This window comes from Canis lupus, chromosome 9, assembly GCF_048164855.1.
Source record: "Canis lupus baileyi chromosome 9, mCanLup2.hap1, whole genome shotgun sequence".
In the NCBI taxonomy this organism is placed as follows: domain Eukaryota; kingdom Metazoa; phylum Chordata; class Mammalia; order Carnivora; family Canidae; genus Canis; species Canis lupus.
The window spans coordinates 73,875,640-73,899,132 of NC_132846.1; the positions used below are offsets into that span (position 1 = coordinate 73,875,640).

General features: G+C 62.2%; 1 protein-coding gene across 4 annotated transcripts in view; it reads right to left on the reverse strand.

Annotated features, from left to right (window-relative positions):
* Positions 1–242: 242 nt before the first annotated feature.
* AHNAK2 (AHNAK nucleoprotein 2) overlaps positions 243–23,493 on the reverse strand; it is a 33,104-nt gene continuing 9,853 nt past the window's right edge. For 2 of the 4 annotated variants that reach the window (XM_072840160.1, XM_072840161.1), the window contains exons 2-7: positions 18,365–18,423; positions 18,154–18,252; positions 17,482–17,586; positions 16,660–16,801; positions 16,171–16,355; positions 243–16,015 (exon numbers count right to left, since the gene is read on the reverse strand). In XM_072840160.1, coding sequence (XP_072696261.1) covers positions 632–16,015; positions 16,171–16,355; positions 16,660–16,801; positions 17,482–17,586; positions 18,154–18,252; positions 18,365–18,423 — 15,974 coding nt within the window. In that variant the 3' untranslated portion in view covers positions 243–631. Of the gene's footprint in view, positions 16,016–16,170; positions 16,356–16,659; positions 16,802–17,481; positions 17,587–18,153; positions 18,253–18,364; positions 18,424–18,788; positions 18,946–23,493 lie in introns of those variants that run through there. The other 2 variants (XM_072840158.1, XM_072840159.1) reach the window with 2 other exon arrangements.

Below are 23,493 nucleotides of genomic sequence, written 5' to 3' on the forward strand. Positions count from 1 at the left end.
AAGTCCCCGTCCCAGCCCGCTGCCAGCACCCAACCCGCTGCCAGCACCCTGCCCCGGCCCCGGCTCACGGCAGGCTCTCTCGGCTATGCCCACAGTGCGCCCACTACCCGCCCGGCCCACCACGAGGTCCCAGGGGCCGTGCAGCAGCCCTGCTCTTCTAGGGCAGCCCGTAGAGATGAGTTCGGGGGGAGCACAAGCAGGGGTGTTCCGACCCGGAACAAAAGACCTCGCAGTCGGTGTGGTGGGATGCATCTTGTCCTTTATTGCCCGTCCAGGGGACAGCCGAGGAGGCTCCGCCCGCAGCCTGGCTGCATTGTGTACACTGCGGGGGGGTGGGGGCTCGGGGACCACGCGCGGGGCTGCACGGGCACTGGGATGCGCCAGACTTTAGCAACCCGACGTCTGCACCCGCGGACATTAGCAAGCCTCCGTCGAGGGGCTCTGCAGGGATGGGTCTCTGGAAGCATGGGTAATGGAGACAGCACCCCAGCAGCCGGCACGGCCCCCGCCCCCCCGGCCCCACGTGGGAGGGGTCCGGCGGCTGGCGTGGGGCCTACTCTGGGAGCGGGGTGGACGCGGGGTCGGGACTGCGAGCGGCGGGGCCTCCCCGGAGGACTCCGCCAGCCGGTGCTCACTTGCTGGCGGGCCTGGGCGCGGACGGCTGGCGGGCGGCCCCGTCGGGCTCCAGCAGGATGAGCTCGGTTCTCGCCGCCGAGGCCACCATGCTCCCCGGGGCCCGCTCCCCGGCGCCCCGCTCTTCGGGGGAGAAGCTTTCTTGGGCGTCATAGAAGGTACCTGCCTCGTCTTGGGGAGTTTGCTCGGTCGGACTCGCCTCTTCTTCTGCACTTTTGCTTTTCTTGGCAGGGGAGGAAGAGAACCCCAACTTGGGGAATCGGAACCAGCCCCCCTTCTCCTGGGAGGGAGGCGGCCGCGCCGCGGGCTGGGTCTGCACCGGGGCCGCGCTCGGGGCTTCCACGAAGGCATCGGGGCTCGCCTCGGCCACGGAGGAAGAGAAGCCGACGCTCGGGAGCCAGAATCGGAACAAACCCGAGGCCCGTTTACCTTCCGGCCTTGCCCTGGGAGCCCTGCCCTCCCCTCCCAGGCCGGCGGCTGCCTCCTGGCCCTCCTCAGACGGGAATTCCAGAATTTCCGCGGGCTCCTCGTCGGAACAGCTGTCAGCAGGGACGAGGCCAGAGTGAAGGTCGGATGAGCACTCTGGGGGTCCTGACAGGTCTACACTGGTGGAGATGATTTCAAATGGCTCTCCGGTGTCGGGCTGGAGGTCTCCAGAGACGGGGTCAGCTCCCGGGACCACTGGTTCAGGGGCCTCCGGAAGGCGCCCCCTCGGCCCGGAGTCGGCGGTCACCACGTGCACCCGCGCCCGAGCCGGGGCCTCTGGGACCCTCCCCTTCAGCAAGGAGAACCCATAAGAGGGTGTTTGGGTCTCAGATGCGGGGACCTCTGACTCCCGCACGATCTGGGTGGGAAAAGCCTCGGGCCCTGAGAGCTCAGTGTACACGGCCGTCACTGTGCTGTGCACGGTGACCTGGCGGCTCTCGGCCTCCGCGCCCTGGATGTGCACCCGGACCTTGCAGATGGGGGCGGCCTCCGAGGGGCCTCGGGCCTCGGCGGCTGTCGGGCTGCCGGGGGCCCGCACACCAGGGTCTTGCTCGTGCAGGGCCGTGTCAGGCCCGCTCTGCGTGCAGGGCAGCTCTCTGAGGCTGGGCACGAAAACATCAGCCTCCGAGCCGGGGGCCGGGAAGCTGAACCGCGGCACGGTTAAGGTGGGGAACTGCACGCTTAGCACAGAGTCTTCCCAGACTTGACCCACGTTGACCACGGAGACCTGAGACAGCACATCGGTGCTGGAAGCCCTCAGTCTGAGGGGGCCCTCCGGCTGGGAAGGCGGCTCCTCGGCACCCCCCGCCCCCCTGACCGGGCCCTGGCCTGCTGGCCCAGGAACAGGGGGCCGGCCTGCATCTCCCCGAGGGGCGCAGGGCTCTGCGGGTGCCCCGTGCACCTGGAGGGGCAGGGAGCCTGCGCCGGGCCGGACCCTGGCCTCGGAGGCCAATACCCCTGCCGCAGGGGCGTGAAGGTCCAGGTGCCTCTGTAGAACATCCGAGTAGGAGGGAGCCGGGCTGCCAGCAGCCGCCCCGTCTGCACCGGCCTCCAGGGGCTGCGGGGACTTAGGGGCGTCCACCTCTGACCCGGGTACACGGTCGTCCTGACCCTGCACTGCAGCCGGTGCCTCTCCTTCCCCTGGAGCGCTGGCAGCAGATGTGGGGCTCTGGGCCCCCAGTCCCGCAGACCCGGCTCTCTCCTTGGAGGGGCGTCTGAAGCCAGGCAGGCGGAGCGAGGGCATCCTAAACCAGCTCTCCCTGGACCCCGCCGGCGCCCCTCCTGCGGCTGCGGCCCGCTCCGGGCTCCCCACTGTCGGGGATAGCAGAAGGGGGTCTTCTGCTGAGGGGGCTGTCCCCTCCCCACAAAGCTGGCTTGTTGAGCTGTCCCCGAGCCCGGATTCCTTGGCGCTGCCTCCGAAAGACAGGCCGTGTTTGGAAACAGGAAGGTCACCCGTAGACAGGCTCCCCTCCACTGTGGCACCGCCGGGTCTGAGGTCAGAACTGGGAACACGGGCCGGTGGCAGGTGGAGGTTCACGTCCGCCCCTTCTGGGGGACCCGCGGCGGCGCCAGCACCCCCAATTCCACCCTCCCCGCTGGCCGTGTGGGCCCGGTCGGGGTCTCCCGGTAGCAGGCCGGCCCCTCCCGTGGAAGCCTTCACTCCAGGAGGGGCGACCGTCTGCAGGACCAGGGCCTGCGTTCTCACCCCTCCAGCCTCTCCCTCCTTCCCAAGAGCCACATCCCCATGCGCTTCTGTGGGTGGAACACGAACCCCAGGCGGGGCACCCAGAGCACCTGCATCTATAACCACGCTGACGCCAGGGTCGGCTTTGGACTCCGCCCCCTTCTTTGGGGACCAGCTGAAAGAGGGGAGCTTCAGCCTTGGTGCTTTTACGGGACTGCCTCTCCCCTTGCGCTCTGTACTGTCACCTGGGGCTTCCACGAGGGGCTCTGCTGAGGTGCCCGCGGTGGCGGCAGAGACAACTGCAGGTGGCAATTGGCTGCCTGGCATTGGGAACGCCGTGGCTTCCGTGGAGGAGGAGTCCGGCCCCTGCACAGGGAGGGGAGGAGACGTGGGGGATGCAAACTCTGCACCTCCAGGCTCCACTCCTCCAGGGTCCGATTTGGGGAGTGACACCCGGAACTTCGGTCGATGAAACTTCGGGAAAGTTACCCTGCCTAAAGATTCAGTAAGTGCAGTGTCCACTGGGGCCGTGGGACCTTCAGACTGGGACAGGAGAAGGCTCTCTCTGCAGGTGAGGTCAACATCACCGGCCGCGCTGGGCGGCTCAGATGCCGCTTGAGACACAGACGGGGTTTCACAAGGCAGCTCGGGGGAGATGGGGACTCTGGGGACAGTGACCTGGAACTTCGTAAGAGTGACACCATCACAAGGAGCAGGGCTCGAGATCTCGACCTCAGATTCCCGGACAGAGGTTATGGAGCTTTTAGCTGTTTTACCAGTTGGAGAGAAGACTTTGGGCATTTTAAAAAGAGATTTTTTACTTTTACTTTTTTCGTCACTTTTTCCACCTGACAAAGAAATATCACTTTCCACGTGGAAACTGTGATGATCATGATGACTGACGGAGATTCCCTTGTCTCCCAGGGACAGGTCGGCCTCCAGCTTGGCGCCGGGCACCTGGGTGTCCACCTCCACGCTGGGCAGGGTCACGTCCACGTCGGGGCCGCTCACCTCGGCTTTGGGGCCCTTCACGTCCAGTTTGGGCGCCTTGATGTCCACCTGCGGCGCCTTGATGTCCACTTTGGGCATCTTGAGGCTGGGCATCTGTACCTTGGGCAGGTGGCCCTTGAGTCCGGCTGCGGCCGAGGGCTCCTGGGGCTCCCCCTCGGGCACTTGGCCCTCAGAGAGCTTCAGGCCCGCCGCGGGGGTTGTGAGCTCTAGGTCGGCAGGTGGGAGCTCAACGGTCACATCAGTGGTCTTGACGTCGGCCTCTACGGAGGGCACGGACACTTCGGCCTGGATCTTGGGCACGGACACGTCCACGGACGCCTCCAAGGACTTGCTCGGCGTCGACGCGCCAAAGGACGGCATCTTGAACTTTGGCAGTTTGAACTTGCTGTCTCTGGCGGCCACCCCCTTGTCTCCCAGGGACAGGTCGGCCTCCAGCTTGGCGCCGGGCACCTGGGTGTCCACCTCCACGCTGGGCAGGGACACGTCCACGTCGGGGGCGCTCACCTCGGCTTTGGGGCCCTTCACGTCCAGTTTGGGCGCCTTGATGTCCACCTGCGGCGCCTTGATGTCCACCTGGGGCGCCTTGATGTCCACCTGCGGGGCCGTGATGTCCACTTTGGGCATCTTGAGGCTGGGCATGTGGACCTTGGGCAGCTGTCCCTTGATCTTGACTCCTTCTGCTTTGCCCTTGAGCCCGGACACAGACACCTCTCCCTCGGGCAGGGACACCTCCAGCTCTCCCCCAGGGAGGTCCACATCGGCAGTGGGCAGTTGGACGGCAGCCTCGGGAGCTCGCATCTCCCCTCCCACGGAGGGCAGGGTGGCCTCCACTCCGACCTTGGGCACGGACACGTCCACGGAAGTTCCCAAATCCTTGCTCGGCGTCGACGCGCCAAAGGACGGCATCTTGAACTTTGGCATTTTGAACTTGCTGTCTCTGGCGGCCACCCCCTTGTCTCCCAGGGACAGGTCGGCCTCCAGCTTGGCGCCGGGCACCTGGGTGTCCACCTCCACGCTGGGCAGGGTCACGTCCACGTCGGGGCCGCTCACCTCGGCTTTGGGGCCCTTCAGGTCCAGTTTGGGCGCCTTGATGTCCACCTGCGGCGCCTTGATGTCCACTTTGGGCATCTTGAGGCTGGGCATCTGTACCTTGGGCAGGTGGCCCTTGAGTCCGGCTGCGGCCGAGGGCTCCTGGGGCTCCCCCTCGGGCACTTGGCCCTCAGGGAGCTTCAGGCCCGCCGCGGGGGTTGTGAGCTCTAGGTCGGCAGGTGGGAGCTCAACGGTCACATCAGTGGTCTTGACGTCGGCCTCTACGGAGGGCACGGACACTTCGGCCTGGATCTTGGGCACGGACACGTCCACGGACGCCTCCAAGGACTTGCTCGGCGTCGACGCGCCAAAGGACGGCATCTTGAACTTTGGCATTTTGAACTTGCTGTCTCTGGCGGCCACCCCCTTGTCTCCCAGGGACAGGTCGGCCTCCAGCTTGGCGCCGGGCACCTGGGTGTCCACCTCCACGCTGGGCAGGGTCACGTCCACGTCGGGGGCGCTCACCTCGGCTTTGGGGCCCTTCACGTCCAGTTTGGGCGCCTTGATGTCCACCTGCGGCGCCTTGATGTCCACCTGGGGCGCCTTGATGTCCACCTGCGGGGCCGTGATGTCCACTTTGGGCATCTTGAGGCTGGGCATGTGGACCTTGGGCAGCTGTCCCTTGATCTTGACTCCTTCTGCTTTGCCCTTGAGCCCGGACACAGACACCTCTCCCTCGGGCAGGGACACCTCCAGCTCTCCCCCAGGGAGGTCCACATCGGCAGTGGGCAGTTGGACGGCAGCCTCGGGAGCTCGCATCTCCCCTCCCACGGAGGGCAGGGTGGCCTCCACTCCGACCTTGGGCACGGACACGTCCACGGAAGTTCCCAAATCCTTGCTCGGCGTCGACGCGCCAAAGGACGGCATCTTGAACTTTGGCATTTTGAACTTGCTGTCTCTGGCGGCCACCCCCTTGTCTCCCAGGGACAGGTCGGCCTCCAGCTTGGCGCCGGGCACCTGGGTGTCCACCTCCACGCTGGGCAGGGTCACGTCCACGTCGGGGCCGCTCACCTCGGCTTTGGGGCCCTTCAGGTCCAGTTTGGGCGCCTTGATGTCCACCTGCGGCGCCTTGATGTCCACTTTGGGCATCTTGAGGCTGGGCATCTGTACCTTGGGCAGGTGGCCCTTGAGTCCGGCTGCGGCCGAGGGCTCCTGGGGCTCCCCCTCGGGCACTTGGCCCTCAGGGAGCTTCAGGCCCGCCGCGGGGGTTGTGAGCTCTAGGTCGGCAGGTGGGAGCTCAACGGTCACATCAGTGGTCTTGACGTCGGCCTCTACGGAGGGCACGGACACTTCGGCCTGGATCTTGGGCACGGACACGTCCACGGACGCCTCCAAGGACTTGCTCGGCGTCGACGCGCCAAAGGACGGCATCTTGAACTTTGGCAGTTTGAACTTGCTGTCTCTGGCGGCCACCCCCTTGTCTCCCAGGGACAGGTCGGCCTCCAGCTTGGCGCCGGGCACCTGGGTGTCCACCTCCACGCTGGGCAGGGACACGTCCACGTCGGGGGCGCTCACCTCGGCTTTGGGGCCCTTCACGTCCAGTTTGGGCGCCTTGATGTCCACCTGCGGCGCCTTGATGTCCACCTGGGGCGCCTTGATGTCCACCTGCGGGGCCGTGATGTCCACTTTGGGCATCTTGAGGCTGGGCATGTGGACCTTGGGCAGCTGTCCCTTGATCTTGACTCCTTCTGCTTTGCCCTTGAGCCCGGACACAGACACCTCTCCCTCGGGCAGGGACACCTCCAGCTCTCCCCCAGGGAGGTCCACATCGGCAGTGGGCAGTTGGACGGCAGCCTCGGGAGCTCGCATCTCCCCTCCCACGGAGGGCAGGGTGGCCTCCACTCCGACCTTGGGCACGGACACGTCCACGGAAGTTCCCAAATCCTTGCTCGGCGTCGACGCGCCAAAGGACGGCATCTTGAACTTTGGCATTTTGAACTTGCTGTCTCTGGCGGCCACCCCCTTGTCTCCCAGGGACAGGTCGGCCTCCAGCTTGGCGCCGGGCACCTGGGTGTCCACCTCCACGCTGGGCAGGGTCACGTCCACGTCGGGGCCGCTCACCTCGGCTTTGGGGCCCTTCAGGTCCAGTTTGGGCGCCTTGATGTCCACCTGCGGCGCCTTGATGTCCACTTTGGGCATCTTGAGGCTGGGCATCTGTACCTTGGGCAGGTGGCCCTTGAGTCCGGCTGCGGCCGAGGGCTCCTGGGGCTCCCCCTCGGGCACTTGGCCCTCAGGGAGCTTCAGGCCCGCCGCGGGGGTTGTGAGCTCCAGGTCGGCAGGTGGGAGCTCAACGGTCACATCAGTGGTCTTGACGTCGGCCTCTACGGAGGGCACGGACACTTCGGCCTGGATCTTGGGCACGGACACGTCCACGGACGCCTCCAAGGACTTGCTCGGCGTCGACGCGCCAAAGGACGGCATCTTGAACTTTGGCATTTTGAACTTGCTGTCTCTGGCGGCCACCCCCTTGTCTCCCAGGGACAGGTCGGCCTCCAGCTTGGCGCCGGGCACCTGGGTGTCCACCTCCACGCTGGGCAGGGTCACGTCCACGTCGGGGGCGCTCACCTCGGCTTTGGGGCCCTTCACGTCCAGTTTGGGCGCCTTGATGTCCACCTGCGGCGCCTTGATGTCCACCTGGGGCGCCTTGATGTCCACCTGCGGGGCCGTGATGTCCACTTTGGGCATCTTGAGGCTGGGCATGTGGACCTTGGGCAGCTGTCCCTTGATCTTGACTCCTTCTGCTTTGCCCTTGAGCCCGGACACAGACACCTCTCCCTCGGGCAGGGACACCTCCAGCTCTCCCCCAGGGAGGTCCACATCGGCAGTGGGCAGTTGGACGGCAGCCTCGGGAGCTCGCATCTCCCCTCCCACGGAGGGCAGGGTGGCCTCCACTCCGACCTTGGGCACGGACACGTCCACGGAAGTTCCCAAATCCTTGCTCGGCGTCGACGCGCCAAAGGACGGCATCTTGAACTTTGGCATTTTGAACTTGCTGTCTCTGGCGGCCACCCCCTTGTCTCCCAGGGACAGGTCGGCCTCCAGCTTGGCGCCGGGCACCTGGGTGTCCACCTCCACGCTGGGCAGGGTCACGTCCACGTCGGGGCCGCTCACCTCGGCTTTGGGGCCCTTCAGGTCCAGTTTGGGCGCCTTGATGTCCACCTGCGGCGCCTTGATGTCCACTTTGGGCATCTTGAGGCTGGGCATCTGTACCTTGGGCAGGTGGCCCTTGAGTCCGGCTGCGGCCGAGGGCTCCTGGGGCTCCCCCTCGGGCACTTGGCCCTCAGGGAGCTTCAGGCCCGCCGCGGGGGTTGTGAGCTCTAGGTCGGCAGGTGGGAGCTCAACGGTCACATCAGTGGTCTTGACGTCGGCCTCTACGGAGGGCACGGACACTTCGGCCTGGATCTTGGGCACGGACACGTCCACGGACGCCTCCAAGGACTTGCTCGGCGTCGACGCGCCAAAGGATGGCATCTTGAACTTTGGCATTTTGAACTTGCTGTCTCTGGCGGCCACCCCCTTGTCTCCCAGGGACAGGTCGGCCTCCAGCTTGGCGCCGGGCACCTGGGTGTCCACCTCCACGCTGGGCAGGGTCACGTCCACGTCGGGGGCGCTCACCTCGGCTTTGGGGCCCTTCACGTCCAGTTTGGGCGCCTTGATGTCCACCTGCGGCTCCTTGATGTCCACCTGGGGCGCCTTGATGTCCACCTGCGGGGCCGTGATGTCCACTTTGGGCATCTTGAGGCTGGGCATGTGGACCTTGGGCAGCTGTCCCTTGATCTTGACTCCTTCTGCTTTGCCCTTGAGCCCGGACACAGACACCTCTCCCTCGGGCAGGGACACCTCCAGCTCTCCCCCAGGGAGGTCCACATCGGCAGTGGGCAGTTGGACGGCAGCCTCGGGAGCTCGCATCTCCCCTCCCACGGAGGGCAGGGTGGCCTCCACTCCGACCTTGGGCACGGACACGTCCACGGAAGTTCCCAAATCCTTGCTCGGCGTCGACGCGCCAAAGGACGGCATCTTGAACTTTGGCATTTTGAACTTGCTGTCTCTGGCGGCCACCCCCTTGTCTCCCAGGGACAGGTCGGCCTCCAGCTTGGCGCCGGGCACCTGGGTGTCCACCTCCACGCTGGGCAGGGTCACGTCCACGTCGGGGCCGCTCACCTCGGCTTTGGGGCCCTTCAGGTCCAGTTTGGGCGCCTTGATGTCCACCTGCGGCGCCTTGATGTCCACTTTGGGCATCTTGAGGCTGGGCATCTGTACCTTGGGCAGGTGGCCCTTGAGTCCGGCTGCGGCCGAGGGCTCCTGGGGCTCCCCCTCGGGCACTTGGCCCTCAGGGAGCTTCAGGCCCGCCGCGGGGGTTGTGAGCTCCAGGTCGGCAGGTGGGAGCTCAACGGTCACATCAGTGGTCTTGACGTCGGCCTCTACGGAGGGCACGGACACTTCGGCCTGGATCTTGGGCACGGACACGTCCACGGACGCCTCCAAGGACTTGCTCGGCGTCGACGCGCCAAAGGACGGCATCTTGAACTTTGGCAGTTTGAACTTGCTGTCTCTGGCGGCCACCCCCTTGTCTCCCAGGGACAGGTCGGCCTCCAGCTTGGCGCCGGGCACCTGGGTGTCCACCTCCACGCTGGGCAGGGACACGTCCACGTCGGGGGCGCTCACCTCGGCTTTGGGGCCCTTCACGTCCAGTTTGGGCGCCTTGATGTCCACCTGCGGCGCCTTGATGTCCACCTGGGGCGCCTTGATGTCCACCTGCGGGGCCGTGATGTCCACTTTGGGCATCTTGAGGCTGGGCATGTGGACCTTGGGCAGCTGTCCCTTGATCTTGACTCCTTCTGCTTTGCCCTTGAGCCCGGACACAGACACCTCTCCCTCGGGCAGGGACACCTCCAGCTCTCCCCCAGGGAGGTCCACATCGGCAGTGGGCAGTTGGACGGCAGCCTCGGGAGCTCGCATCTCCCCTCCCACGGAGGGCAGGGTGGCCTCCACTCCGACCTTGGGCACGGACACGTCCACGGAAGTTCCCAAATCCTTGCTCGGCGTCGACGCGCCAAAGGACGGCATCTTGAACTTTGGCATTTTGAACTTGCTGTCTCTGGCGGCCACCCCCTTGTCTCCCAGGGACAGGTCGGCCTCCAGCTTGGCGCCGGGCACCTGGGTGTCCACCTCCACGCTGGGCAGGGTCACGTCCACGTCGGGGCCGCTCACCTCGGCTTTGGGGCCCTTCAGGTCCAGTTTGGGCGCCTTGATGTCCACCTGCGGCGCCTTGATGTCCACTTTGGGCATCTTGAGGCTGGGCATCTGTACCTTGGGCAGGTGGCCCTTGAGTCCGGCTGCGGCCGAGGGCTCCTGGGGCTCCCCCTCGGGCACTTGGCCCTCAGGGAGCTTCAGGCCCGCCGCGGGGGTTGTGAGCTCTAGGTCGGCAGGTGGGAGCTCAACGGTCACATCAGTGGTCTTGACGTCGGCCTCTACGGAGGGCACGGACACTTCGGCCTGGATCTTGGGCACGGACACGTCCACGGACGCCTCCAAGGACTTGCTCGGCGTCGACGCGCCAAAGGATGGCATCTTGAACTTTGGCATTTTGAACTTGCTGTCTCTGGCGGCCACCCCCTTGTCTCCCAGGGACAGGTCGGCCTCCAGCTTGGCGCCGGGCACCTGGGTGTCCACCTCCACGCTGGGCAGGGTCACGTCCACGTCGGGGGCGCTCACCTCGGCTTTGGGGCCCTTCACGTCCAGTTTGGGCGCCTTGATGTCCACCTGCGGCGCCTTGATGTCCACCTGGGGCGCCTTGATGTCCACCTGCGGGGCCGTGATGTCCACTTTGGGCATCTTGAGGCTGGGCATGTGGACCTTGGGCAGCTGTCCCTTGATCTTGACTCCTTCTGCTTTGCCCTTGAGCCCGGACACAGACACCTCTCCCTCGGGCAGGGACACCTCCAGCTCTCCCCCAGGGAGGTCCACATCGGCAGTGGGCAGTTGGACGGCAGCCTCGGGAGCTCGCATCTCCCCTCCCACGGAGGGCAGGGTGGCCTCCACTCCGACCTTGGGCACGGACACGTCCACGGAAGTTCCCAAATCCTTGCTCGGCGTCGACGCGCCAAAGGACGGCATCTTGAACTTTGGCATTTTGAACTTGCTGTCTCTGGCGGCCACCCCCTTGTCTCCCAGGGACAGGTCGGCCTCCAGCTTGGCGCCGGGCACCTGGGTGTCCACCTCCACGCTGGGCAGGGTCACGTCCACGTCGGGGCCGCTCACCTCGGCTTTGGGGCCCTTCAGGTCCAGTTTGGGCGCCTTGATGTCCACCTGCGGCGCCTTGATGTCCACTTTGGGCATCTTGAGGCTGGGCATCTGTACCTTGGGCAGGTGGCCCTTGAGTCCGGCTGCGGCCGAGGGCTCCTGGGGCTCCCCCTCGGGCACTTGGCCCTCAGGGAGCTTCAGGCCCGCCGCGGGGGTTGTGAGCTCTAGGTCGGCAGGTGGGAGCTCAACGGTCACATCAGTGGTCTTGACGTCGGCCTCTACGGAGGGCACGGACACTTCGGCCTGGATCTTGGGCACGGACACGTCCACGGACGCCTCCAAGGACTTGCTCGGCGTCGACGCGCCAAAGGACGGCATCTTGAACTTTGGCAGTTTGAACTTGCTGTCTCTGGCGGCCACCCCCTTGTCTCCCAGGGACAGGTCGGCCTCCAGCTTGGCGCCGGGCACCTGGGTGTCCACCTCCACGCTGGGCAGGGACACGTCCACGTCGGGGGCGCTCACCTCGGCTTTGGGGCCCTTCACGTCCAGTTTGGGCGCCTTGATGTCCACCTGCGGCGCCTTGATGTCCACCTGGGGCGCCTTGATGTCCACCTGCGGGGCCGTGATGTCCACTTTGGGCATCTTGAGGCTGGGCATGTGGACCTTGGGCAGCTGTCCCTTGATCTTGACTCCTTCTGCTTTGCCCTTGAGCCCGGACACAGACACCTCTCCCTCGGGCAGGGACACCTCCAGCTCTCCCCCAGGGAGGTCCACATCGGCAGTGGGCAGTTGGACGGCAGCCTCGGGAGCTCGCATCTCCCCTCCCACGGAGGGCAGGGTGGCCTCCACTCCGACCTTGGGCACGGACACGTCCACGGAAGTTCCCAAATCCTTGCTCGGCGTCGACGCGCCAAAGGACGGCATCTTGAACTTTGGCATTTTGAACTTGCTGTCTCTGGCGGCCACCCCCTTGTCTCCCAGGGACAGGTCGGCCTCCAGCTTGGCGCCGGGCACCTGGGTGTCCACCTCCACGCTGGGCAGGGTCACGTCCACGTCGGGGCCGCTCACCTCGGCTTTGGGGCCCTTCAGGTCCAGTTTGGGCGCCTTGATGTCCACCTGCGGCGCCTTGATGTCCACTTTGGGCATCTTGAGGCTGGGCATCTGTACCTTGGGCAGGTGGCCCTTGAGTCCGGCTGCGGCCGAGGGCTCCTGGGGCTCCCCCTCGGGCACTTGGCCCTCAGGGAGCTTCAGGCCCGCCGCGGGGGTTGTGAGCTCTAGGTCGGCAGGTGGGAGCTCAACGGTCACATCAGTGGTCTTGACGTCGGCCTCTACGGAGGGCACGGACACTTCGGCCTGGATCTTGGGCACGGACACGTCCACGGACGCCTCCAAGGACTTGCTCGGCGTCGACGCGCCAAAGGACGGCATCTTGAACTTTGGCATTTTGAACTTGCTGTCTCTGGCGGCCACCCCCTTGTCTCCCAGGGACAGGTCGGCCTCCAGCTTGGCGCCGGGCACCTGGGTGTCCACCTCCACGCTGGGCAGGGTCACGTCCACGTCGGGGGCGCTCACCTCGGCTTTGGGGCCCTTCACGTCCAGTTTGGGCGCCTTGATGTCCACCTGCGGCGCCTTGATGTCCACCTGGGGCGCCTTGATGTCCACCTGCGGGGCCGTGATGTCCACTTTGGGCATCTTGAGGCTGGGCATGTGGACCTTGGGCAGCTGTCCCTTGATCTTGACTCCTTCTGCTTTGCCCTTGAGCCCGGACACAGACACCTCTCCCTCGGGCAGGGACACCTCCAGCTCTCCCCCAGGGAGGTCCACATCGGCAGTGGGCAGTTGGACGGCAGCCTCGGGAGCTCGCATCTCCCCTCCCACGGAGGGCAGGGTGGCCTCCACTCCGACCTTGGGCACGGACACGTCCACGGAAGTTCCCAAATCCTTGCTCGGCGTCGACGCGCCAAAGGACGGCATCTTGAACTTTGGCATTTTGAACTTGCTGTCTCTGGCGGCCACCCCCTTGTCTCCCAGGGACAGGTCGGCCTCCAGCTTGGCGCCGGGCACCTGGGTGTCCACCTCCACGCTGGGCAGGGTCACGTCCACGTCGGGGCCGCTCACCTCGGCTTTGGGGCCCTTCAGGTCCAGTTTGGGCGCCTTGATGTCCACCTGCGGCGCCTTGATGTCCACTTTGGGCATCTTGAGGCTGGGCATCTGTACCTTGGGCAGGTGGCCCTTGAGTCCGGCTGCGGCCGAGGGCTCCTGGGGCTCCCCCTCGGGCACTTGGCCCTCAGGGAGCTTCAGGCCCGCCGCGGGGGTTGTGAGCTCTAGGTCGGCAGGTGGGAGCTCAACGGTCACATCAGTGGTCTTGACGTCGGCCTCTACGGAGGGCACGGACACTTCGGCCTGGATCTTGGGCACGGACACGTCCACGGACGCCTCCAAGGACTTGCTCGGCGTCGACGCGCCAAAGGACGGCATCTTGAACTTTGGCAGTTTGAACTTGCTGTCTCTGGCGGCCACCCCCTTGTCTCCCAGGGACAGGTCGGCCTCCAGCTTGGCGCCGGGCACCTGGGTGTCCACCTCCACGCTGGGCAGGGACACGTCCACGTCGGGGGCGCTCACCTCGGCTTTGGGGCCCTTCACGTCCAGTTTGGGCGCCTTGATGTCCACCTGCGGCGCCTTGATGTCCACCTGGGGCGCCTTGATGTCCACCTGCGGGGCCGTGATGTCCACTTTGGGCATCTTGAGGCTGGGCATGTGGACCTTGGGCAGCTGTCCCTTGATCTTGACTCCTTCTGCTTTGCCCTTGAGCCCGGACACAGACACCTCTCCCTCGGGCAGGGACACCTCCAGCTCTCCCCCAGGGAGGTCCACATCGGCAGTGGGCAGTTGGACGGCAGCCTCGGGAGCTCGCATCTCCCCTCCCACGGAGGGCAGGGTGGCCTCCACTCCGACCTTGGGCACGGACACGTCCACGGAAGTTCCCAAATCCTTGCTCGGCGTCGACGCGCCAAAGGACGGCATCTTGAACTTTGGCATTTTGAACTTGCTGTCTCTGGCGGCCACCCCCTTGTCTCCCAGGGACAGGTCGGCCTCCAGCTTGGCGCCGGGCACCTGGGTGTCCACCTCCACGCTGGGCAGGGTCACGTCCACGTCGGGGCCGCTCACCTCGGCTTTGGGGCCCTTCAGGTCCAGTTTGGGCGCCTTGATGTCCACCTGCGGCGCCTTGATGTCCACTTTGGGCATCTTGAGGCTGGGCATCTGTACCTTGGGCAGGTGGCCCTTGAGTCCGGCTGCGGCCGAGGGCTCCTGGGGCTCCTCCTCGGGCACTTGGCCCTCAGGGAGCTTCAGGCCCGCCGCGGGGGTTGTGAGCTCTAGGTCGGCAGGTGGGAGCTCAACGGTCACATCAGTGGTCTTGACGTCGGCCTCTACGGAGGGCACGGACACTTCGGCCTGGATCTTGGGCACGGACACGTCCACGGACGCCTCCAAGGACTTGCTCGGCGTCGACGCGCCAAAGGACGGCATCTTGAACTTTGGCAGTTTGAACTTGCTGTCTCTGGCGGCCACCCCCTTGTCTCCCAGGGACAGGTCGGCCTGCTTCCTTTGTCCGTCGGATCTTAGGTCCTCACCCACTGTTGGGTGTATCCCTGGGGTGTCAGGTTTTCTTTCCTCATCCTCTATCCGTGTTGTTCTTTCCTCAGTGTGCAGCGTGGACACTGTAATGGTGCTTCTTCCTTTTCCGTCCAGTTCCAGCTCTGGTTTTTCTCCTGCTGGTTTCCCATCCTTCCTGGGTGACCACCCAAAAGAGGGAATTTTGAACCTGAGCGTTGTAGTCCGGTCCTCCTTCCCATCTCTGTCCTTTTCTCCTTCTTTCTGGTGTCCATCCCCGTGAGCTGCTGCGGCTCCCTCAGCTCCTCCCTCTTGTTCTAGCAGGTGTACTGAGGGTCTCCTGGGTGCAGGTGCCTCGGGTTCCTGCCGCCCCTCCTCTGTGAAGAGGGCCTTCTCTGCCAGGGTCCCTGCCTGCCCGTGCACCTGTCCCTGCACTGCTGTGGCATCCTCTGTATCTTGTATTCTTTCCTTGGCAAATTTAAACCGCGGTGTTTTTAAGGTGGTGGGGATTTGGATTTGGAATTCTGGTTGGCGGCCCTGTGTGTCTCCTTTGCTCTGCAGAGCCGATCTGGCAATCCCAATTTCTATGCCGTGGTGTACCCCACCTTGTCGTGGGGCTGAGCCCGGCCCCGGCCTTCCTTCGGACACAGCGTCCTCCTGGTCCTTCGCCTCCTTTGTCTTCCTCCGGTGCCTGGATGCCTCGCTCGCGCCTTCCCCCAGGGCTCCCTGGCTGGGCAGAGCCAGTGGCCCCTCTGGCACCTCTGCCGTCCTGTCCTCTCTCCTGCTGTCCATGGTGGCCTCACTGGCCTTTTGGCTGTCCTCGTGGGATCCAGCCTCCTCCACAGCGCCGGCCGCGAGTGGTCCGACTTGGCCTGCCGTGCCCGGTCGCCCCTCCAGCGTGGGAGCCTTCCCTGAGCGCACCCTGAATCTCAGGTTCAGGAAGCTCCTCCTCCGCTGGTCGTCGGGGTCTGCCTTGTGCTCCTGCTCCTCTGCTGGCAGCTGTGCCTCCGTGTCTGTGCTTGTGGGGGACACTTCGGGGGCACCTCCCCGCCCATAGGCCTCGGAGGAGCTGTGTGACCTCCGCGGGCCTGGCCTGCGCTTGCTCGTTATTGATTGGAATTTGGGCCAGGAGAGCCTCTCCTTCTGGGGACGCCTGCCTCTGCCCTCCCTGGGCTTGGCGAGCAGTCTCTCCCGGTCTCCGCTCCCCTCCAGGGTCTGCGGGGGGGTCTCTCTGCACCCATCGGCAACATCTTTGTCCTGAAACACAAGGACAGTGAAGTTGGCGCTGCTGGAACAAGACATCTGAGCCCTGGGCTCAGAGCACAGAGGACGGTTTGGTGGCACCCCCCAGCCCCAGTCCCGGGGGCGGGGAGGCCCGACGGGGCCCAGCCTCTGCGCCCGTGCTGCCTCACCTGCCCCTCGCTGCCCTCCGGGCCAAGCTGAGCCCCGCTCGAGGCCCCTTCCTCGTCCTCTGCGGCAGGATGTTTCCGTTTGATTTGGAACTGAACCTTGTAGGGCTCTGAGTACTGGAGAATTTTGAGAGCGTCTTCATATTTAATGTTGTCAAAGAATATGGTCGCGCTGAGCAGCTGATCGCCTAGAGAAAGACAGGGTGGGTCCTGGGCGTCAGCTCCCGGTCCCGCCATGACCTGGACAGATGCGACTCCAGGGGCACGTGAGACAGGCCCCCCTGACAGGGAGCCCACCCCGGCCTCCAGGGGCCCTGCTGGGAAGGAGGCCACCCCGCGGCCCCGGCGAGGAAGCCCTGCACGGCCGGTGGCCGCCGCCTGGACTTGTCTGGGCAGCGTCAACAGGGGCACCCCGAGGTATAGGTATGGCCCATTTCCCCCCAGGTCCCTCCCGTCCCGTCGGGGACCCCGAGGTGGGGGTGGTCAGCACACCTTCTCTTAGGCTGAAGAGCTTGGCAGCTGAGGAGTCCTTCAGCACTTGCTTAACAAAAATGCCCTGGTCCCCGCCACCTGTGACGCTGTAGCCGCTGGCCCCAGCTTCCACCTCGGTCTGCAGCGTCACCTCTGTTGCCTCCTGCGTGGACCGGAGCAGAAGCAGGTCAGGGCTATCGTGAGCTTCTTCCTATGCCATCGTGGGCATCGGTGTGGGGCCCTACCTCCCATGAGCACGGGGACCCCAGAGTCCCGCCCATCATCCGGGGGACACAGGGCACGAGTGGGAGCCCCCAGCCAGGGCCCAGGCCGCTGCGTCCACGCGCTGGAGGAGAGCCAGCTGCCGGCCACGTCCCGTGGGAGCGGCACCCCTCCTGCCAGCACTAGGGAGCCGAGTCCGGGCCCAGGAGGCTCGGTGAGCAAACAGGGGGGCCTTCAGCGGCCAAAGGCTTGTTCATTCTTCACACGCACTCCGAGCGTCAAAGGCACGCAAGGAGGCTGGTGTTCAAACACAGGAGGGTCACGAGGGCAAGTCTGACGCAGCAGACAGTGCGACCAGCGCTTTGGGTCCAGCAGAGCTTTAGAACTGAGGGAGCCACCGATGACAGCACATGCTGCCTCGGGGCAGGGCACCCTCCTCACTGGGAGGCCCCAGAATCTAGCACCTTCCACGCTTTGTGTAGGAAGCGGGCAGCACTTTGCCCATTGTAGAGCCGAGAACACTGAGGTCTGTGTGCCTGGGTCTGCCCGGCCGGGGGTCTGGCCTCCAGGGGCCCCTGCAGAGACCCCAGCTCCCTGACCCTCAGGCACTGCCTCACCCACCTGCCTACGACTCATCCTGGAGAACGTCCGTGAGTCCCCTGAGTCTCGCTTCCACCAGGATCTCCGTCCTCCAGAGCCCGAGGAAGCCCGCCTGCTTGGTGTGTCCTGCGGCCACAGATGCCAGAGGTCACCCCCTACCCGGCCCAGGGAAGGACTCGGGAGGCCAGGAGGCCCCAGAGCAGTGCTGCGTGCACAGGGCGCTGGTCTCATGGGAAGGGGGCTCGGTGACTCTCGGTCCTGCTGCTTCCTGCAGGGCCCGGCCTCGGGCACCGCACCCACGCCCAGGGAAACCCCACAGGAACTGGGGTTTTGTGTGCAGGGTAAGAAGGAAACACAGCAAGAACAAGTCCTTTAGTAAATTCACCTGCTCCCATGCCCGCCCCCCGCCCCCGGGCCTCGTCTCCAGAGACACGCGAGTGTGCACACATCCAGAGCACTGAGCCTCTCTCCCACACGCGTGCACTACCTCAGCTGCGTCTTGGCCCACTGATCGGAGGGGTCCTGGGGGACGGAGGGGTCAGAGAGGATGGCGGGAGGGGTATAACTGTGGCCCAGTGGGCAGCAGGCAGGGCAGCGTGGTTGCACAAATGGGGGGGTGATGAAGGAGGCGCGGCTGCCCATGGCCCCAGCTGCCTGTCCCTCAGCCTGGGGGTCCCTGTCCAGCAGCCTTACCGGGAGTCCAAAGCTGGCACCCTCAGCGGCGTATTCATACACAGGTGAGGACCCCTGTGGGCGTGGCCGAATGATCTCGTCCACGGGTCCTTCCGTCACCTGGTGGGAGACAAAAACCAGGTAACCCTCAGCCACCTGGGCTCTGCCCGGGGCCCAGGAGAGGCTGGGGGCTGAGTGGCGAGGGCGTGCATGCTCCCGGGGCCTCGCTTACAGACTGGTCCTCTTCCGTTTCTGCATCTGGCTCCTCGGGCTGCAGCTGCCGGCCAGACACTGCAAAGAGAGAGGCTGAGTCAGTGGAGCCTTGTAGGTGGGGAGACCAGATGGTGGACCCCGGCGGGACGGGGGACGGGGCCCGGGCGAGGCCGTGCACTGTGTTTGTGCCCGCATTGCCCCATCCTGGACCCTGGGTCTGAGAGCACATGCAGGGGTGGGGAGGTTGTGACATGAGGCCAGATGGCAGTGAGCCCGCACAAAGTGGACTTCACAGATGGAGGCCAAGGAAGTCGCTAACAAACCCAGGGTAACAACGATGACAGCCCTGGGGCGGCCAGAGTCCGCGGCGGCTGCGGAATCTCACCCGGTGTCCAGCACTCAGCCAAAAGTTACACGACACGCCAAGAGCCTGTGATGCATACCAGGGAACAGAACTCCCGGGAGCTCTCTGAATGCCCACGGAGGGGGCTGCGCACACTTCACGGCAACTGCTGTAGGTGGAAAATACCACCGCTCAGTGAAGGGAGGTTGTCGTCGAGGAAGAGCAACTGTAACAGGCTCCATGGATATTCTGGAGTCGACGGGACGCCTGGGCGGCTCAGCGGTTGAGCATCTGCCTTCAGCCCAGGGCGTGATCCCAGGTCCCGGGATCGAGTCCCCCGTCGAGGGAGCCTGCTTCTCCCTCTGCCTGTGTCTCTGCCTCTCTGTGTGTCTCATGAATAAATAATTAAAATCTTTAAAAAAAAAAAAAAACAGGCACGAGGTTGTAGGAAGCAGGGGTTGGGCAACTTTTCTCTAGAAGCCCAGACAGTGACTAGTCTAGGCTTTGCAGGCCACGTGAGCCGGGGCAGAGGAGCCACGTGAGCACGGCAACAGCCTCAACTCCCCAGACCGGCAGGCGGGGTTAGTGCACAGGCCAGTCTGTCCACTCCCCAGATGGGAGGCGCTCATCCCGGGGCCGTCTCGTTGGAATCGCAGCATATACAGATGCGGCCCATATGTGACCACCACGGGAGGGGGCGGGGGCCAGCGCACACGCTGGATTGAAGTTTCTGTACTTTGCCAGAAGGAAGTCAACATTACTAGGGCTATGCGTGGACACAGGCGTGGACCGTAAACAGGCTCACGAGTCTGGGGCGACGGAAACGTCCCAGAACGGATCGTGGTGATGGTCGCACAACTCCATAAAGTCACTAAAAACGATTGAATTGTACATTCACAACTGGGGGGAGGGTTTATGGCGTGTAAGTTATCCCTCCACTGCGCCGTGAAAGAAAAACATAATCTGGGCAGCACGGGTGGCGCAGCGGTTTAGCGCCGCCTTCAGCTCGGGGCGTGATCCTGGAGGCCCGGGATAGAGTCCCACGTCCCACGTCGGGCTCCCTGCATGGGGCCTGCTCCTCCCTCTGCCTGTGTCTCTGCCTCTCTCTCTCTCTCTCTCTCCCTCTCTGTGTCTGTCATGAATAAATAAAATTTAAAAATCTTTAAAAAAAAAAAAGAAAAACATAATCGCACAAAATGAAAACGACAAAATGTGAAATTTACCACATGTAGACGTGAAGCAAATGACAACTGTAGCTTGAAGGATGGGGATGGGGAACGGAAGTTCCTGGTGAGTTCTAAGGTTCTCACGTTATACACGAGGCCAGTGCACTGCGACGGGTACAGAATACACCATATGAGCCACAAAGGAGGCATTACCGAAGACGCGGCGCTAATAAGCCAGGAGTGGAAATGACATGGAATCCTAAAACTACGTTATCTATAAATACCTACAATGCGTGTGTGGGTATATATATAACATATATTACTGCGCAGTTATATATGCGTAAATGTATTTAGTCAATCCCAAAATATAGTAAGGAAGAAGGGGGAACAGAGCAAGGATAAAATAGGAAGCCATTAGCAAGACGGTGGGATTTCAACCAACCACACGGACAATCACATTAACTATAAAGGGACTTAATAATTCTAACCAAAAGGTAGAGATTGTCAGAGGAGATTTAAAATAGCAAGACCTGGGACGCCTGGGTGGCTCAGCGGTTTAGCACCTGCCTTCGGCCCGGGGCGGGATCCCGGGGTCCCCAGATCGAGACCCACGTCGGGCTCCCTGCGTGGAGCCTGCTTCTCCCTCTGCTTGTGTCTCTGCCTCTCTCTCTCTCTGTGTCTTATGAATAAATAAATAAAATCTTATTTATTTAAAAAAAAAAGAAAGACCTATCCATATGCTATTTACAAGCACTGGGTTATAAACATGAAGCTTTAGATCGGCTAAAAAGTGAAAGGAAAGAAAAACATACACGATGCACTTACTATCCTCACATGTCATAGCAATGAAAAGTATAGGGGCCCCGGGTGGCTCAGTCGGTCAAGCGTCTGACTCTTGGTTTCGGCTTCGGTCACAATCTCAGGTTCCGCGTTGAGCACAGTCTGCTTCGGTTTCTCTCTCCCTCTCCCTCCGCCCCTTGCCACTACTCACTCTCTCGGTCTCAAATAAACAAATCTTTTTAAAAAGGGAATAATTCGGGGATCCCTCGGTGGCTCAGCGGTTTAGCGCCTGCCTTCGGCCCAGGGTGTGATCTTGGAGTCACGGGATCAAGTCCCACGTCAGGTTCCTTGCATGGAGCTTGCTTCTCCCTCTGCCTGTGTCTCCACCTCTCTGTGTGTGTGTCTATCATGAATAAATAAATAAATCTTAAAAAAAAAAGGGAATAATTCTTAAAAAAAAAAAAAAAAACCAATGAACTTAATGTCTGTATCCACCTAATAACAGAGGGTATAAACACAGAAGAGAAAACTGGCAACCCTGACAGAACACTTAAATCCACAATTTGGACAGGAGATCCTAGTCCTCCTCTGGGTACAAAACAGGACACGTGGGATCCCTGGGTGGCGCAGCGGTTTGGCGCCTGCCTTTGGCCCAGGGTGCGATCCTGGAGACCCAGGATCGAATCCCACATCGGGCTCCCGGTGCATGGAGCCTGCTTCTCCCTCTGCCTGTGTCTCTGCCTCTCTCTCTCTCTCTCTCTCTCTCTCTCTCTCTGTGACTATCATAAATAAATAAAATTTAAAAAAAACAAAAAACAGGACACATAACAACAGGTGAACCACCTGTGAACCGGTGAGACCACACTGGCACTAAGAGACCACTCCACCTTCGGACAACAAAATACACCTCCCTCCTATGTGCACGTGGGACATTCACCAAGATAGACTATGTGCCGAAATGACTATGTGTCATTGAAAATGTCTCAGTAAGTTTAGGGGCAAAGGGGGGCCGGGGAGCACAGTGGTTTGAGCATCCGACTTTTCGTTTCAGCTCAGGTCGCGATCCCCCCTCCGTGCTCAACAGGGAGTCTGCTTGAGAGTCTCTCCTTCCCTCTGGCTCTCTCCCAGGCGAGGCCGTGCACTCCATTTCTTTCCCTCAAAAATAAATCTTTTAAAAAAAACTGAAATAAATAAAATGTTTCACTAAGTTTAAGAGAATTTGAATCACGCCCAGTGGAATCAACACAGTCTGATATAAATATAAAAGATCAATGAAACAGAATAGAAAGTCCAGAATTGGTCGATTGATTTTTGACAAAGTGGCCAGGTTATTTCAATAGGGAAATCACAGTCTTTGCAACAATGGTGCTGGGACAACTGGATGTGTGTTTGGAAAACAAAACAAAACAAAACAAAAAACCTGGACTCTTACATAAGACATAAAAATGAATTCAAAATGAATCATAGAGCTAAATGTAAAACCTAAAACTATAAACCTTGCAGAGGAAAACACAGGACATTCTGTGCCACCCTGGGGAGGCGATGTTTTCTTAGAACAGCAAAGGTGTGACTCACAAAAGAAAATGCGATAAATTATATTTCATCATAATTAAGTACGTCCGGTCTTGAAAGGCATTCTTAAGGAAATGCAAAGGCAACGTGTAGATCTGACAAAGGACTCGCATCCAGATAAACTCTGACAAATCAATACAAAAACACCAAACAAAAACAACCCCACCTCAGTTAAATATGGGTGAAAGCTCTGAACAGACCCTTGACAAAAGAAGCTGCACCGATGCCCACGAGAAAAGACGATCAACTTCCTTAGCCAGGCAGGAAAACGCCAATTAAAACCAACAGAACAGAACAAAGACCCCAGAACCAAACTCACAGATGCAAAGCTGCGGGAAATGGACGGTCTTTTCCGTCGCCCGTGTGGGGCCGTTGGCTATCCCCGGGAAAAACGTTAATCTCAACATTATGGCAGCCCCAGAAAGTAGTGATTCCGCGTGGGCTGTAGAACCCGAGCAGAAGGTCTCACGGCAAAGCTTCCAGCAGATAAATAGGAATGACTTTGGGGGAAGGGAAACAAATCCTAAGCAGCACAGCGAAGGCGCTGGGCCCACGGGGTATGGCTGAGAAAGTGGTCTAGGTCACGGCAAAGAGCCTCCGCTCCCCAGAAGACCCCGCGAGGGAGCCAGCCGTCAGGCCACGAACCGGGTGGAGACGTGCAACGCGCTGGCCGAACCAAGGCCTCCTCCCCAGAACGCACGAAGAATTCTTGCAGACCAGAAGGAAAAGACAGACAACCCAGTAGAAAAACGGGCAAGACTGGAGGGCGCAGTCTGTCAAGCACGACTCTTGATTTTGGCTCAGCTCACGATATCAGGGTCATGGGATCGATCCCTTCCTCAGGCTCCGCGCTCAGCGTGGAGTCTCCTTGGGATTCTTTCTCCCTCTGCCCTTCCCCCCACTCCTGCCTGCTCTCTCTCTCTCTCTCTCTCTCTCTCTTTCTCGCACGGCCAGCTCAGCTGCAGGCACAGACCCTCGGGGAGCGGAGGGGCTGCGCCTCGTCCCGGGGACACGTGTGTGGCCACCTGGGGAAAATGCCTCAAGCCGCACACTTACAACTTGCACTCCTTCTCGAGAGAGACTTTAAAAAATTCTCCATGAAACTGAAATGAGGAAATGGCAGACTTCATGGCCACAGGTTTGAACCTTCAGACGGGCAGGACCCACGTGCAGAGGAGCGCCGTGCCAACGCCGCACAAGGAGAAGCGGACTCTCCATGGTTGTGTCGTGGTTGAACAATGAAAGCCGTATTCACGGCCTTTCCAGCAACATGACTCCAGCCCCCCA